Raw genomic sequence first — 16,572 nt, 5'->3', positions numbered from 1 at the left:
ATAGGCACAGATGTATTTGGAACGCAAGGTTTCCCTGGTAGCCCAGGCCAGAGGGGTGATGCGGGAGAACACAGTGCCGTGCCTGGATTCCCTGGTACTACGGGTCTAAAGGGAACTAGGGGAGATCCAGGTCAGTTATGAAAAACAGCATTTGTTGTCCATAATGTTAATTTATTAACAATTTATTATGATATGGTGCTCATTAGTAGGGGTTGAGCACACTGGTCAGGAAAGTAGCCACCATGCCGGCTAATGTCTTTGTCCTGCAGGTCCCTGAAGGAAGGTGGACACAAAAAAGGCAAATGAAGTATTGATTTTTATGATATATAGGTGTCATGATGTGCTACTATTTAGGTTTTGCCAGGTACTAGTGACCTGGATTGGCCACCGTGAGGATGGACTACTGGGCTAGATGGACCATTAGCCTGAACCAGTAAAGCTATTCTTATGTTCTTATGACTAGCACATGTGTTACTGGACAAGGAAATGCATTGTTTTTTTATACAACTTAAAAACTCTTTTAAATTGTGATATTAATGCTAAAAATGCTGTTCGTCCCAAAGGCATAGAAAGAGGGTACTTGTGAATTATTTCAAAGCATTAAAATATGTTTCTTTTCCTTTTCTCAAAGTCCCATATGTCTTATTAAAAACTTAGGGCCTGTTTTACAAAGCCGCGCAGCAACAGCCCCAAAGCCCTTTAAATCTCTGGGCTTCAGGGCCGTTACCGCAGCGGCCCGCACTAAACGGCTTCGTAAAAGAGTTGTAGAAATATAATGATAAAAGGATACGCCGAGAGGCTGGATAGGCTGGGGCTCTTCTCTCTGGAGAAAAGGAGGCTCAGGGGAGATATGATAGAGACCTTCAAGATCATGAGGGGCATAGAGAAGGTGGATAGGGACAGATTCTTCAGACTGAAGGGGACAACAGGTACGAGGGGGCATTCTGAGAAACTGAAGGGAGATAGGTTCAAAACAAATGCAAGGAAGTTTTTTTTCACCCAAAGGGTCGTGGACACTTGGAATGCGCTACCGGAGGAAGTGATCAGGCAGAGTACAGTACAGGGATTCAAACAGGGATTGGATGGATTCCTGAGGGATAAAGGGATCGTGGGATACTGAGGGAGGAGCTGGGATGTAACACAAGTATAGGAAGTTAATCAGGTAATGAGTATAAACTAACCTGGTCGTGCATGTGCAAGACCGGAGGGCTAGGACTTCGATAGGATGGCAGGACTTAAATGGGAAACCAAGGTGGCAAGGGAGCCCCTTCTGATGATTCAGACAGGTCTTGACCTGTTTTGGGCCGCCGCGGGAGCGGACTGCTGGGCGAGATGGGCCTGTGGTCTGACCCGGCGGAGGCACTGCTTATGTTCTTATGTGCTCCTTTGCTCCCTCGGCAATTCCCCGCCAGAAACAGTAGAAAGTCACTCTGTAGCACTTATTTTCTGACTCCTTACCTCCACCCTCCAAAGAACCGAACATTAACGAGAACAAGGATGGTCCAAGTCCTATTTGAGTGGGTTTTCATTTAAATCTAAATGTGGGAGCAGCAAGATTTTCTGGAGCTCAGAGTGACATAGATGAAACTTTTAAGGGTAGGTACAGGAGGGATCAGAATTGGCAGTTTTCCAATAAGAAATGCATATGGTTTGTATATGTGTCCCCCGCTTATAACACTGAAATGGATAGATCTAGTTCTACTAAATGTGTGACGATAAGTTCCTAAGGAAAAATACTTTCCACTTTCTGAAGGTTGTGATTGATGTAGAGTGTGAGTGGAGGGGGGGAATTGGCACATTTCTAAAAGAAATGCATGGGATGGTGTGTGTTTATGTATCTCTTTATGTGAAGCACTTTTATTCCATCAATCCAAATTAACTTGTTCTTAGCAGAATAGGTGCATAGTTTTCATCAAAACATCCATATAAAAAAAGAGTACAAGTATATAAACATATACGGTTGAACCCATTAATATGTAATGTAATGTAATTTATTTCTTATATACCGCTACATCCGTTAGGTTCTAAGCGGTTTACAGAAAATATACATTAAGATTAGAAATAAGAAAGGTACTTGAAAAATTCCCTTACTGTCCCGAAGGCTCACAATCTAACTAAAGTACCTGGAGGGTAATAGAGAAGTGAAAAGTAGAGTTAGAGGAAAAATAAAATAAACATTTTAACAAGACAGCATGTTTTGTGGTGTGTGTTTTTCTAAAAGGTAAACAAGGCACAGTTGGACAACCTGGGTTCAATGGTATTCCCGGATCTCCTGGATCTTCTAACCGATCTGGAGTCCCTGGTGATATGGGATTCTCGGGGTCTCAAGGCTTGCCAGGTAAAGTAGTGCTGCTATAATATCAAGTACACAGGAATACGTTTCCGTTGAACGCTTATGTAAATGAAATGGAAGCAGGTTCGAAATAAAAGGAAATGCAGAGTTCCCCCGCGAATTTGCGGTTCACGAATCGAGGACCCGGTCATTCGCGGTCTGCTCTGACCGCCTCTTCCTGTAGTGAAGTCGGGCTACACCAATCAGGAGTTGCATATCAAAGCAGCTCCTGATTGGTGTAGCCCGACTTTAATACAGGAAGAGGCGGTCGGAGCAGACCGCGAGTGATTTCCTTCACCCGCTGGTGCTCCAGCTGCCCTCTCCTGCCTCTCCAGCCTAAAAAACACATTTACGGTTTTTCAAAATTTGCGGGGGGTCCTGGAATGAAACCCCCGAAGATTTCGGGGGAGTACTGTATATGAAAAACTCACCAGCCATAGGGGCGTTTGCTAAAAAGAGCCTATTTTTTACATGATACCTGGTAGCCTGAAAGCAAACAACGTCCCTGTAGCTAGCTATGGTTGGCTACTGTTATGCGTGCAAAATGGTGTATTACTTAGCAGAAGTCTCCATTTATTCAATTTTCTATACCGTTCTCCCCAGGGAGCTCAGAATGGTTTACACATGAATTTGGCACTCAAGCATTTTTCCCTGTCTGTCCCGGTGGGCTGAAAAATCTATACATTGCAATATCTACCAGCAAATTTACATGCATCAGTAAAGAATAGATGTCAAGGTCTTGTCAATGCTGCTCACTTGAACTTACGGAAATGCATATGGAATTGTTGTTTATGTATGCCAGGGTTGCTCAATGTTGATCCTCAAGATCCACAACCCAGTTGCATTTCCCCAGTAAATACGCATGAGATCTGTTTGCATGTACTGCCACCATTGTATGCAAATAGATCTCATGCATATTCATTGTGGAAATCCTGAAATCCCAACTGGGTTGCAGATTTTGAGGACTGACATTGAGCACCCCCGATGTGTGCAATTATTTTAGCCCACTTCTCTACAAAATATAGTCAAAGTGATGAACAACAAAATGTATCAAATAATAATGTATATAAACATAAGTAAAAACACAACCAATAATAAAAATAGCATCTGTAAATAAACCCAAGTATAACTATGTCAAGGGAGCGTCAACAAAAATAAAAACTTCAACAAAATATGTAAATACAATAAAAGACAGAGCAATAAAATACCCAGAATAGTAAAACTAAGAGTATATCATCAATCCTCACTATTAAATTAATCTACATTAGTCTTTACATATTTTCTAAATGCAAGTAACTATTTTGTAGGCAAGAATATTTAGTGCTGGTAACATTTTTGTTTCTTTATACACTCAGGGGCTGATTCTATAAACTGCGCCTAGCAGCACCTAACTCCTAGGCACCATTTGACGTGGTTGTCAATCAACTGCTAGGCATCATTTGTAGAATCATGCCTAGCGCACCTAACTCAGCTTACTAGGGGATGCATTAAACTTAACGATCGTCGCTAAGCCAGTTTGACTGGTTTTGCGATCGATCGGATTTCCTGACCCAATGCACAAAACTGCTGGCCGTATGTTTCTCCGAGCGATCACTCATTCTCCGGTCCAAGCATGCAAATGAGGGGATTAGTATTGAAATGCCATGCAAACTAGGCAAGCGATCTATGCACAAAATTACTTCTGCCAGCAGAATAAATAGTGATTGGGTTTAATTATCGAAATTAGAGCGATTGGTGAAGACCAGTCACTCATGATCCTTGCCGACTATTCAGCCCTGAAAGTATTAGAATCTGTATCGAAGTTATACTATAAAAACAAATATAGATATGTAGTGGAATTTATGCGTGTGTTGTATGCTTGTATCGTATTCGCATTGTGAGCGCATGTGTTTAAAGCGCATGCTAGAGGCATGTTTTATGCAGGCCCATTATCAGCGTGCACAATAAAATATATAAGGGATGGCGGCGGAATAAGAGGCACCAACAATTATTTTCTTTCCAAAAGATATCAAGTAGAGCTAGCACTATAGCACCCTCATTTATGCTACCCATAATGAACTGCAACATCACCCCCCCCTTCCCTATGGCTTCGATGGCCGCGTGTATATGACATCACGGCATCGCATTGTCTGCTACGTGCTTAAGGCACGAGAAAGCGCAAGGCATCATGGGATTGCTATCTAATATAATAAAATGGTAGACGCGCATGCGCACTAAAAAAATCGTGTTCCCTGAGATGTCCCGTTTTTTTTAGTGCGCATGCGCGGGTTGCACGTCACCAGCCAATCGCCTCCACAGGCCGGACCGCGCGCGGCCCCAGCGGCGGCTTTCAAATAAAAATAAAAAAAATTACACAGCTGCGAGACAGGAGCTGCGGCGGCGGCGACTTTCAACGACGAAGAAGCTGCAGCTCGGGAAGTCGGGGCCTCCCCCGCCACGTACAACCCGCTCCCTCTCCTGCAGCTCAGGCACCACAGAAGCTGTGAAAACGCGCAACCCGGTCCCCGCGTCTGCCTACCCTTCCCCCCAACACAGCGCATTTGCCCCCCCCCCTCTCAGAGAGTCCTTTGCCGCTCACCACCCTTCCCTTGCCGCTGACCCGACTACCTACCCGGCGATTTAAGCAGCAGTCTTCACAAGCTGCTTCAGGCACTTCTACTGCCCTGATTTGCTCTGCCGCGTCTCTGATGATGTCATCAGGGACGTGCCAGAGTAAATCAGGGCAGTAGAAGAACCCGAAGCAGCATGTGAAGACTGCTGCACAGGCTGCTTGAATGGGAGCAGGAAGAGGTGATGATGGACAGGGGGAGAAAAAGGAAGGGAGGCCTACTGTTGGACAGGGGGAGCAGGAAGAGGTGCTGATGGACAGGGGGGGGGAAATGAAGGGAGGCCTACTGCTGGACAGAGGGAGCAGGAAGAGGTGCTGATGGACAGGGGGGAGGTAAAACAAAGGGAGAAGGACTGCTGCTGGATAAGGGGAGCTTAAATGGGTGGTGGTGGACAGGGGGGGAAATAAAGGGAGGCCTAATGCTGGACAGGGGGAGCAGGAAGAGGTGCTGATGGACAGGGGGAAAAAATGAAGGGAGGCCTACTGCTGGACAGGGGGAGCAGGAAGAGATGCTGATGGATGGGGGTGGGGTGGGTGGGTGGTGGTGGAAATGAAGGGAGACCTACTGCTGGACAGAGGGAGCAGGAAGAGGTGATGATGGACAGGGGGGAGGTAAAACAAAGGGAGAAGGGCTGCTGCTGGATAAGGGGCAGAGCAGTGAAGGGGTGGTGGTGGACACAGGGGAGGTAAAAAGAAGGGAGAATGGACAGGAAAAAGTGGCTAAGGAGACAGAGAGAGAAAGAAATAAAGACAGACACACACATATATTCTAGCACCCAAGGGAGGAAAATGCTGCACAGGGAAGTAGGGAGGGGGGAAATGCTTATGCACAAGGAAATGGAGGAGGAGGGAATGCTGATATGGCTACTGTACAGGAAAGTAGACAAGGGGAGATAAATGCTGCATAGGGGGCAGAAAGAGAGACAAATAGAAAGAAAGACAAATAATAGGAGGGAGGGAGACAGAAAGAAAAGAAGAAAGACACAAGGGCAGGGAGTGAGACAGAAAGAAAGAAAGACAGACATACATATATTCTAGCACCCGTTAATGTAACGGGCTTAAAGACTAGTACTGTATAAAAGCGCAAGAAATACCAGCGTTTGTTAACCACCTGTGTTAACTGCGTGTACTGTGGCCTTCACTGGACACGAATTTTGGTGCATCATGTGCAAAATGGACGGTGGTTGTAAGCTGATTTTTAAGGCCCTGCGGTTTAGACAACAAATCTGCGTGTGTTACAGATGCTCATGATCTGCATAAGTTTTCAGGGGGCATCTAGCCTATACTGTACTTACCAAAACCAATAAGAAAAAAGCGGTAAACAGAAAACAAGGACAGAAAAGTAAGAGCGTCGCCTCACTGCTCACTTTTACAACTGCACCGTCCAACAGTTTTCAATAGCTCCTTCAAACTCCTTTCAACAGCTCCTTAGAATAGCACTGTCCAACAGCTTTCTTATATTGACGGCATTCTTTATATTGCATTTTACGACAACAATGCTTTGCAGCTGATGCCTTCGATGCACACCGATGACGTGCAGGTATGATGCGTACAAATACACCACAGCTATGACTGACATACAACAGGCGCATGCATACATTGCAACAGGAACCAACAGGAATATTCTGTAGATGCATTTAAATCGCTCTCACAGCAATCGATCAGATGAGATTAGGGCGAGCCTCTGCTGAAATCATTTGCATGACAATTCGGTTGTGCATCAGTCGCTCGTCCACAATCGGCCAGAGAATCGGCCAACAGTGAGCCAGTCGGTGTTAGTGATTATCCTTAGTGCATCCAAGCCTTAAACACCAGTTGGCGCCATAATGTTAGGCGCCTGTATATTTGGCCAGGGTTTTCCTGGCCTAATTTACCGGCACCTTACAAAGACGCCTACCAATGCCTAAGTTATACACACCTATTCTCTGCCCCTAACCACACCTACTTTTTGGGTAGGCACCTCAGTTTAGGTGTCGGTAGGCACTGTGCTGATTTCCGCATAGGACTGTAATTGATGTATTTAATTGGTTTTTTAATTGAAATTTTAAATTATCACACCATTTAAGCCAATTTTAAAAAATTAACTTTTGTGAGCAAATTGGCTAGGCTAGAATCAGGGCCTCACTGTTTAATTTTGAATGGGCCTATATTTCTTAAAGCAGCAATGAATGAACTGGTAAGCGCAGTTTCATTTAAAGCTGAATTAAGCATCATATTTCCAAACAACTATATTTCATGTTTTGTTTCCCCACAGTTTCTCTATGATTTTATTATATAAATTTTATTGTACTTAGTATTTTAATCCTGAAACTAGTAGTAAGTGATTAAAATCTCTTGTTTTCTACAAACTGCTATTTCAATCAAAAAATTTAGAAAAACAGAAGAACGCTGGCAAGGTTATGTTTGAGCGTTGACACCTGAATGGAACCAGCACCATCAGGTGGAAGCTATTGCTGAACATGAAGGAAAGACTGGCTCCTTTTTTACCCCATATTGGTAGAAACGGGGCTCATTTTCAAAGTACTTAGTCACATAAATTGCCATACTTATACCATTACATAGACTATCCATGTATTCATTCTAAAAAGAACAATTGAAATACAAGTTTGTGTTGTCTTATATATCCTGACTATCCTTTAATGAAATACATTTTGGATTTTAGGTGATCCAGGACCTCAGGGTAAACCTGGATTTTCCTCTATACCAGGAGTTAAAGGTGATGTAGGACAAATTGGTGTATCTGGAGAAACAGGTCCCAAAGGAATTAGGGGAGACACTGGATTTCAAGGTTCATCTGGTATTTCTGGATTCACTGGCATTAAAGGTAAACCTTAAAATAATAATTTTTGTTAGACATTTTAACACCTGTAAGGGGTATCGGGGACCCAGAAAACAATCAGGCTAGGAGAAAAAAATGTATTTTTTCCAATTCACACTCCATTCTGCTCACATTACAGAGATACTTTTATATATCTTACCCTTTCATTACCTCCCTTTTCCAGGGCATAATTTGTAGATAAAGAGGAAATGGAACTGTGTAGTTGAGGGAGGAAGTAGACCAGAAGCTGGATTAGAGAGTAGAGTGACTGTTCTCTGCTCTACCCAAACTCACTCATCCCCTCCCTTCCTTTTCCCTGAAGGCTGTCTGGAAGGGAGGGATAGAAACATAAGAATTGACGCTTCTAAGTCAGACCAGTGATCCATCGTGCCCAGCAGTTCGCTTACCTGCGAACGTCTGGCTCAGCAGGAACTTGTCTAACTTTGTCTTGAATCCCTGGAGGGTATTTTCCCCTATAACAGCCTCCGGAAGAGCGTTCCAGTTTTCTACCACTCTCTGGGTGAAGAAAAACTTCCTTACGTTTGTACAGAATCTATCCCCTTTTAACTTTATAGAGTGCCCTCTCATTCTCTCTTCCTTGGAGAGGGTGAACAAGCTGTCTTTATCTACTAAGTCTATTCCCATCATTATCTTGAATTTTTCGATCATGTCCCCTCTCAGTCTCCTCTTTTCAAGGGAGAAGAGGCCCAGTTTCTCTAATCTCTCACTGTACGGCAACTCCTCCAGCCCCTTAACCATTTTAGTTGCTCTTCTCTGGACCCTTTCGAGTAGTACTGTGTCCTTCTTCATGTACGGTGACCAGTGCTGGACACAGTATTCCAGGTAGAGGCGTACCATGGGCCTGGTACAGCGGTATAATAACCTTCTCAAATCTGTTTGTGATCCCCTTCTTAATCAGAACATCTCTGCTCTGGTTTGAAAATAATTGATAGAACCAAGTTCCAGACCATTTTCCAATGTTTCCCAAATAGAATCCAGCTATCCATTTCTGTATGTTAGCTTGATAGAGAGGAAATGCATAGAAGCTTCTCTGGGCCTTAAGTAAAACCAAATTATTTGTTTGGCTCATCTATCTTTAGATCAGTCAGGCAAAAAGAACCAAATTCACTTTGTAGATATCGGCAGCAAATCTAGATCAAGGGGAAATGTATAAGGCCAGTTTAACACCTTTCCACAATGATCGACATTATAGAATTTCAATGCATCTTTGATTTAACCAGTTATTGACTTCATTTTAGTGCAAATGACAAATTCAGTTCAGCTGTAGAAACTGAATGTTTTTTTAAAATCAGATTTTGATGTTTTATTAATCCTATACAAGTGAAAGTGTCAAGAAAATTACTACACACAGAAAATATTTGCAGTGAATATTCAGTTTGTATGCAGTTTATAAGGACATAAATAAGGATTTAAACTGCAAATGACCGGAGAATGAAGGCAGGTGTTTTGAATTTGGGAATATGATTACCAGATCTGGAAGATTTCTTTCATGAATTCGTCTGCACAGTTTGGAAAATCTAGATAAACCTCAGTTCTCTATGAAACTGCCATAAAACTTGATTTTGTCTCTAGTCCAAAAATACTCCATTTTGATCCCTGATTCCTTACACAGAGAAGGGCAATGATCCAACTCTGCAAGGAACTTTGAGACCCATGAATACTTTCTATTTATAGACCTGCAAACTAATTTGCAAAGGTAGACTCCCTGCAGGTTTCTTATATGAAAATTTGGGCCAGCACTTCGAAGAACATTTAGAACTATCAAAATGATATTCCCTACATGTCTAACTTTGTCTCAGTGCTGCCAACTTTTAACCATGTTGACAGGGAAGGGGGAGAAAAAGCAATTTTCCAAGCTTGTTATGCAGGCATATCAGAATTTTTGATTATTCTCTGGATGTTTTCTTGAAGGCAAATTATCCTATCGAGACTAACGCTATAGAATGTAGCCATGAAATAATTGGGAAACTCAGTTGGCTAAATAGTCCCCTGTTTCCCAGAATATAAATCCTCTCCCTCTTACACATCATACACTATCACTTTACCACTCTGTGCTGTTCCCTAGCGAGAAGGTGCTCGTAGACCTGGTATTTAGTTAGTTAGTTAGTTTTATATCCCGTCCTCTCCAGAGAGTCAGAACAGGTTGCAATATAGCATTCCATAGGGTTACAACCTCTCCAAACCCCCGCCAACACTTTGGTACCCTGCTCTTTATTTCACACCCACATACTACAAAACAAGTCTTAACCCCACTATTCTGAAAAGGGATGAATCACCTCAGCAAATTACAAGCTGAAATGAGCACAAATTTAATAAATACAATATCTTTAATATCTATCTTTAAATTTAACCATGCAAATTGCACAAGTGCTTTTCAAACTTGCTTGGTTTGTAGCCCGTAATTATCCCACATGTACAGAAAACCTGGGCCTGAAATTCAATAAGAGCTGGTAGGTGTTTTTTTATTTCTTTTTTATTGCTGGCAGCAGCATTTAAATCAGTGGCCTTCAACAGTTTTTATGTTGGCACCTCTTGGCATTCAAATGAGCTGAAAGAGAGCTGCCAGTGTGTGTTCATCACTTCCAGACTGGGGTTGAGTGTTTCCAAATGCATTTTCTTCTTTTATTGAAAAGTGTCCTTCAAGTATGTAGTTCTTCCTCCCATCCACTTCCCCCTTTCTGACCTAAGGCTGGACACAGAAGCAGAGAGAATTAGTGAAAAAATATAGAAAGACAATGGGGGGCTGCCCCAGAGGTCTCCAAAGGCTGCCATTGGCCCCCAGGCCTTGCATTGAAGAACACTTATTTAATCAGTCACATGTATTCAGCACTGCTATATGTATAGTAGTGCTGAAAATATCTATAAGCACTAAGCTGTGTGTAGACCAGTAACCAGGGCAGGATTAATTCATCGAGGGGCCCTAGGCACACCAGTACACTGGGCCCCCTGCCCCGCCCCACCCCACCATGCACCCACGCGGAAACAGGAAGCTTCTTCAGAGGGAAGCTTTCGGCAAGCAGCACTGTTTGCACAATTACAGTTCCCATTGCCTTTCTTAACCGCATTGCTTGCTTGTCTTTCCATCGATGGGGGGGGGGGCGTGTTGCCGATCAATGCTGGAGGGGCCCATCGCCATTTGGAGAAAACAATGTTGATGACCTCCTTCATCGGGCCCCCTGACCATTTCGGGTCCTAGGCACATATCTACTTGGCCTATTGGTTAATCCTGCCCTGCCAGTAACATTTAGAATTAAAGGCCCGGATTCTATAAACTGCATTCCAATTGTAGGCAGCTATAGACGTCCTACAGCTGTCTAACCAGCCAATCGGGACGCATGTTTTTTTTAAAAATGCTCCCCAGGCAGGCCACCTACATTGAAGACGCCTCTGGGAGCCTAGGGAGGCCCGCATTCCCGCCTAAGTTTGCCTAAGATTAGCTGTGGGCTTGTTTGGCCCCGGAATCTTAGGTTGGCCCATGTGCCTAAGGCCCCGTCCATAGGAGGGGGCCTTAGGCACCTAGGTTAATCTGGCCTTAGGCCCCTCCCCGGTGCACCCTACAATGTACAGGGAAGGGGCAGGCCCCCCCTCATTTCGATGGAGGTGGGCCTGCCAGACGGACGGTGGGAAGTTCTGTCCGTCACACCAACTTTTAAGGTTAGTGGAGGAGGGTTTAGCAGGGGGTCCGTGTATGGGGGTCTTCCGGCAGGAGGGGTTGGGCTCCCTCCAGCTGGCAATCTTCAGGGGATGGGGGGATCTCCTGGTAGGAGGGGTTGGGCACCCTCCTGCCTCATTCGTTCAGGGGGGACTGGCAGCCACAACTGCAGCCGCTATACTTATCGCAGCAGGGATACTATTCCGATTCTGTAACCGTCTTTGTTACAGACGCCAGTTAGACAATCTGGTTTATTTTACGCGGCTTTAGGTCTGATTCTATATAGGATGCCTGTTGGCTTCTGAGACCGGGCGTCCTATACAGAATCCGGGCTAAAATGTCTAATTTAAGACAGCCTGTTTTGCTGACCTAAATTAAACCATGTGGCTATATGAATCATAGCTGAACACTAGCTATTTGAATAGTTGAGCAGAATGCACACACTCTGTACTCAGATATTACCATGGTAATGTGTAAGAATTTTTAGTGGCACTCTGGCCTGGATTCTCAAACCGTTGCCAATTTTCTAGGTGCTAGTAGGTGTCCATACCTCTTGAAAACGTCATCCAAAGGACGCTTTGAACTGAGATTTGAGGTGCATACTGGCACCTAGAAAATTGGCACTGGAATCGCACCTACGTAGGTGCTTTAGGCTACTGAACACGAAAGTAGCCTTGGTCAATGCATTAGGCCAGTGGTTCCCAACCCTGTCCTGGAGGAACACCAGGCCAATTGGGTTTTCAGGCTAGCCCTAATGAATATGCATGAAGCAAATTTGCATGCCTATCACTTCCATCATATGCAAATCTCTCTCATGCATATTCATTAGGGCTAGCCTGAAAACCCGATTGGCCTGGTGTTCCTCCAGGACAGGGTTGGGAATCACTGCATTAGGCAACCTACAGCACCTACTTAGGCATGATTCACACAAAGATAGCCACTGGAAGTGTAGTCCCAGAAAACCCTGGCCTACATTTCTGGCACCTGTCTTTCGCATTGGTGCAATTCCAAAGCTGGTGCTGATGTGGCCGCTTTGGTCGCTGTCGCCACAATTGGCCGCTGTGGCCGCAATTGGTAGCCGCTTTGAGAATCTGGGCCTCTATGGATAGTGCACTGTTCATAGATAAGGCACTTACACATTTAGCTGCCACCGCAAAACATATAACTGCTTTTAAATAATGACCCCTGAAATCCTAAATGCAGGCCCCTAAGGGCTCCTATGGGCTTCTTAGCATTTGTTTTGTTTTTTATTTGTTTATAACCCGCTTTTCCTAAAGCGACTCACAACAATAATACAATTATCAATTATCACAACACATACATAATAAAACTATCAAGCATCAATCATTAGCGTACACTAAATCTGTTAACGCACCTTAGTAAAAGGGCCCCTAAGTTAGGTGTCTAAATTTGTCCCTTATTTTTAGTCAAATGTTTTTTCAGAAAACTCATTTAAGTTTGAACTCAATGTAGGCATGCCATTCATTTGTCTAACTCCAAACTTTATTTCTCCACCCTAAGGGCTCCTTTTATCAAGCCGCGCTAGCAGGGTTAGCGCGTGCAACTTTTAATCATGCGCTAACCCCGTGCTGGCCAAAAAACTACCGCCTGCTCAAGGCAGGCGTTAGCGGCTAGCGCGACCGGCAGTTTAACGCACGCTATGACGTGCGTCAAACCGCTAGCGCGGCTTGATAAAAGGAGCCCTAAATCTACCCTTGCGGCCAATCCACTTTTTATGCTCCTAAATTTAGTGATATAACAGTATAAATTTAGGTGATCAGCCCTAGCAAATTTTCAAACAGGCCAGTTTAGGAATCTGATCCTCAAAATTAAGGTATTTTATAATGAGCCATATGTCTTTGTTCAGACTGTCCAACTTTCAATTTCTTCAGAACATAAGAATTTGCCTCCGCCGGGTCAGACCAGAGGTCCATCCTGCCCAGCGGTCCGCTCCTGCGGCGGCCCTTCAGGTCTATCACTTGTGCTGTGGTCCCTGACCATTCTTCTCCATGTTCTAATTCAAAAACAAACTGAATTTTAAGAAATGTGAAAACGCTCTTTTTTTCAGCAGGATAAGACATAGTGTTACCAGGGACAGGACAGTCAGAAAACATCTCTTTTTTATCTTACCACCAACACCTCTTAGAGCTGAAAGGGATTTCACAGCATCTGCTCTCATCAGACAAAAATAGGCATGGGCACGACAAACTAGATAATGAAGCTTTTCAGAGGCTCCAGGGCATTGATCCTAAATGTATGTCAGCATGACAATAACCAAAAGAATGCAAGAAATATCTAACACCTTTATACTAAACCACTCTCATCAACTCCAGCAGCTCAAAGAACAAGGATACAAGTAAAGAAAGACTGATCTGTACATAAGAATTGCCGTACTGGGATAGACCAAAGGTCCATCATCCCCAGGATCCTGTTTCCAACAGTGGCCAACCCAGGTCCCAAGTACCTAGCTAGATCCCAAGTAATAAAACAGATTTTATGCTGCTTATCTTAGGAATAAGCAGTGGATTTCCTCAAGCCATCTCAATAATGGCCTATGGACTTCTCTTTTAGAAAATTGTCCAAACCTTTTTTTAACCCGTGCTAAGCTAATTGATTTCAACACATTCTCTGGCAACGAATTCCAGAGTTTAAATACACATTGTATGAAGACATATTTTCTCCAGTTTCTTTTAAATTTACTACCTAGTAGCTTCATCGCATGCCCCCTAGTCCTAGTATTTTTGGAAAGAGTGAACAAGCGATTCACATTTACCCTTTCCACTCCACTCAGTATTTTATAGACCTCTATCATACCCCTGAGCTGTCTCTTCTTCAAGCTGAAGAGCCCTAGCCACTTTAGCCTTTCCTCATAGGGAAGTCGTCCCATCCTTTTATCATTTTTGTGGCTCTTCTCTGCACCTTTTCTAATTCCACTATATCTTTTTTGAGATATGGTGACCAGAACTGCACACAGTATTCAAGGTGCGGCCATACCATACAGAAATACAATGGCATTATAACATTTTCATCTTTGTTTTCCATTCCTTTCCTGATAATTCCTAACATTCTATTTGCTTTCTTAGCAGCCGCCGTACATTGAGCTGAGGGTTTCAACGTATCCTCAATGATAACACCTAGATTCTTTTCCTGGGCAGTGATTCCTAACACAGAATCCAGCATCACATAGCTATAGTTCAAGTTCCTCTTTCCCACATGCATCACTTTGCACTTCTTCACATTAAACGTCTGCCATTTTGATGTCCAATGTCACAAGGTCCTCTTGCAATGTTTCACAATTCTCTTGTGATTAACAACTTGATGTCATCAGCAAATTTAATTATCTCACTAGTTATTCCCATCTTTAGATCATTGTTAAAAAATAGCAGTCCCAGCACAAACCCCTGGGGAAACCACTATTTACCCTCCTCCATTGAGAATATTAACCTTATAAACCTATTCTCTGTTTTCTGTCTTTTAACCTGTTCTTAATCCATAATAGCACATTACCTCCTATATCATGACTATAATTTCCTCAGAAGTTTTTCATGAGGTACTATATCAAATGCCTTTTGAAAATCCATATACATAATATAAGCTGGCTCACCTTTATCCACATGTTCATTCACCCCTTCAAAGAAATGCAATAGATTTGTGAGGCATGATTTTCCTTGACCAAATCCATGTTGGCCATTCTTATGTTTATGTTCTGTCATTTTGTTCTTTATAATATACCATTTTGCCCGGCACTGGCTCACTGGTCTATAATTTCCTGCATCATCTCTGCAACTCCTTTTAAAAATTGACATCACATTGGTCACCCTCCAGTCTTGGGGTACTATGATAGATTTTAAAGAAAAATTACAAATTACTAACAATAGCTCTGCAAGTTTTTTTGGTTTTTTTTTTTTAATCTTTATTGAATTTCCAAACATTGGCAGTGCATTACAGATAATATAACATTAAAAGTTTGAATAAAATGCACCTTAATATACAAATAAAAAAAGAAAATAACCATAGCTCTGCAAGTTAATTTTTCAAGTCTATCAGCACTCTGGGATGTATACCATCCAATTCGGGTGATTTGCTACTGTTATCAAATTGACCCATTACATCTTCCAGTGTTACAGAGATTTGTTTGAGTTTCTCTGCTTCATCAGAATTGAATACCATTTCTGGCACCAGTAACTCCCCCACATCTTCCTCGGTAAAGACTGATACAAAGAATTCATTTAATCTCTCTGCTATGACCTTGTCTTCCCTGAGAGTCCCTTTTATCCCTCAATCATCTATCAGTCCAACTGATTCTCTTCCCGGCTTCTTGCTTTTAATGTACCTAAAAAAGTTTTTACTGCGGTTTGGTTTTCTTTCAGTTCAAAAATTTTATTGATTTTAATAGACAGCAAGAACAGGAAATGTTAACAAGGAATCTCAAAATGTGTGTTTTTGCTTCCAGTGCAGTCTTCTTTTCAAGGTCTTTCTTTGCCTTCCTTATTAGCACCTTGCATTTGACTTTCCATTCCTTGTGCCGTTTACAATGACTTTCATTTGGATCCTTCTTCCACATTCTGGAGGATTCTGTTTTAGCTCTAATAACTTCCTTCACCGCACTCGTTAACCACGCCAGCTGCCATTTGGCCTTCCTTCCTCCTTTTTTATTACATGGAATATATGTAGTCTGGGCTTCCAGGGTGGTATTTTTTAATAACATCCACGCCTGATGTAAATTTTTGACCTTTGCAGCTGCTCGTCTTTTTTTTTTTTTTTTTACTGTTCTCCTCATGTTATCATAGCCTCCTTTTTTAAAGTTACATAAATGATGTTGTATTGGATTTCCTGTGTGAATTTATTTCAGGGATTGTATCAAATCTGATCATATTATGATCACTGTTATCAAGCAGCCCCAGCACCATTACCATCCTGCACTAATTCATGCGCTCCACTAAGAACTAGGTCTAGAATTGCTTCACCTCTTGTTGGTTTCTGAACCAGCTGCTCTATAAAGCAGTCCTCAATTTCATCTAGGAATTTTATCTCCCTTGCATGCCCTGATGTTACATTTACCCAGTTGAAATCATCCATTACCTAACTTGTTAGCCTCCCTAATTTCTGATAACATTTCAGCTTCTGGCCATTCATCCTGG

The 16,572-nt window shown here is 42.8% G+C and overlaps 1 protein-coding gene across 3 annotated transcripts in view; it reads left to right on the top strand.

Moving 5' to 3' along the window:
• COL4A2 (collagen type IV alpha 2 chain) overlaps nucleotides 1-16,572 on the top strand; it is a 426,713-nt gene that overhangs the window by 388,569 nt on the left and 21,572 nt on the right. For all 3 annotated transcript variants that reach the window (XM_033949645.1, XM_033949646.1, XM_033949644.1), the window contains exons 40-42: nucleotides 5-130; nucleotides 2,222-2,338; nucleotides 7,603-7,764. In XM_033949645.1, coding sequence (XP_033805536.1) covers nucleotides 5-130; nucleotides 2,222-2,338; nucleotides 7,603-7,764 — 405 coding nt within the window. The remainder of the gene's footprint in view (nucleotides 1-4; nucleotides 131-2,221; nucleotides 2,339-7,602; nucleotides 7,765-16,572) is intronic.

This window comes from Geotrypetes seraphini, chromosome 6, assembly GCF_902459505.1.
Source record: "Geotrypetes seraphini chromosome 6, aGeoSer1.1, whole genome shotgun sequence".
In the NCBI taxonomy this organism is placed as follows: Eukaryota; Metazoa; Chordata; class Amphibia; order Gymnophiona; family Dermophiidae; genus Geotrypetes; species Geotrypetes seraphini.
This window is presented reverse-complemented; position numbering and strand designations above follow the sequence as displayed.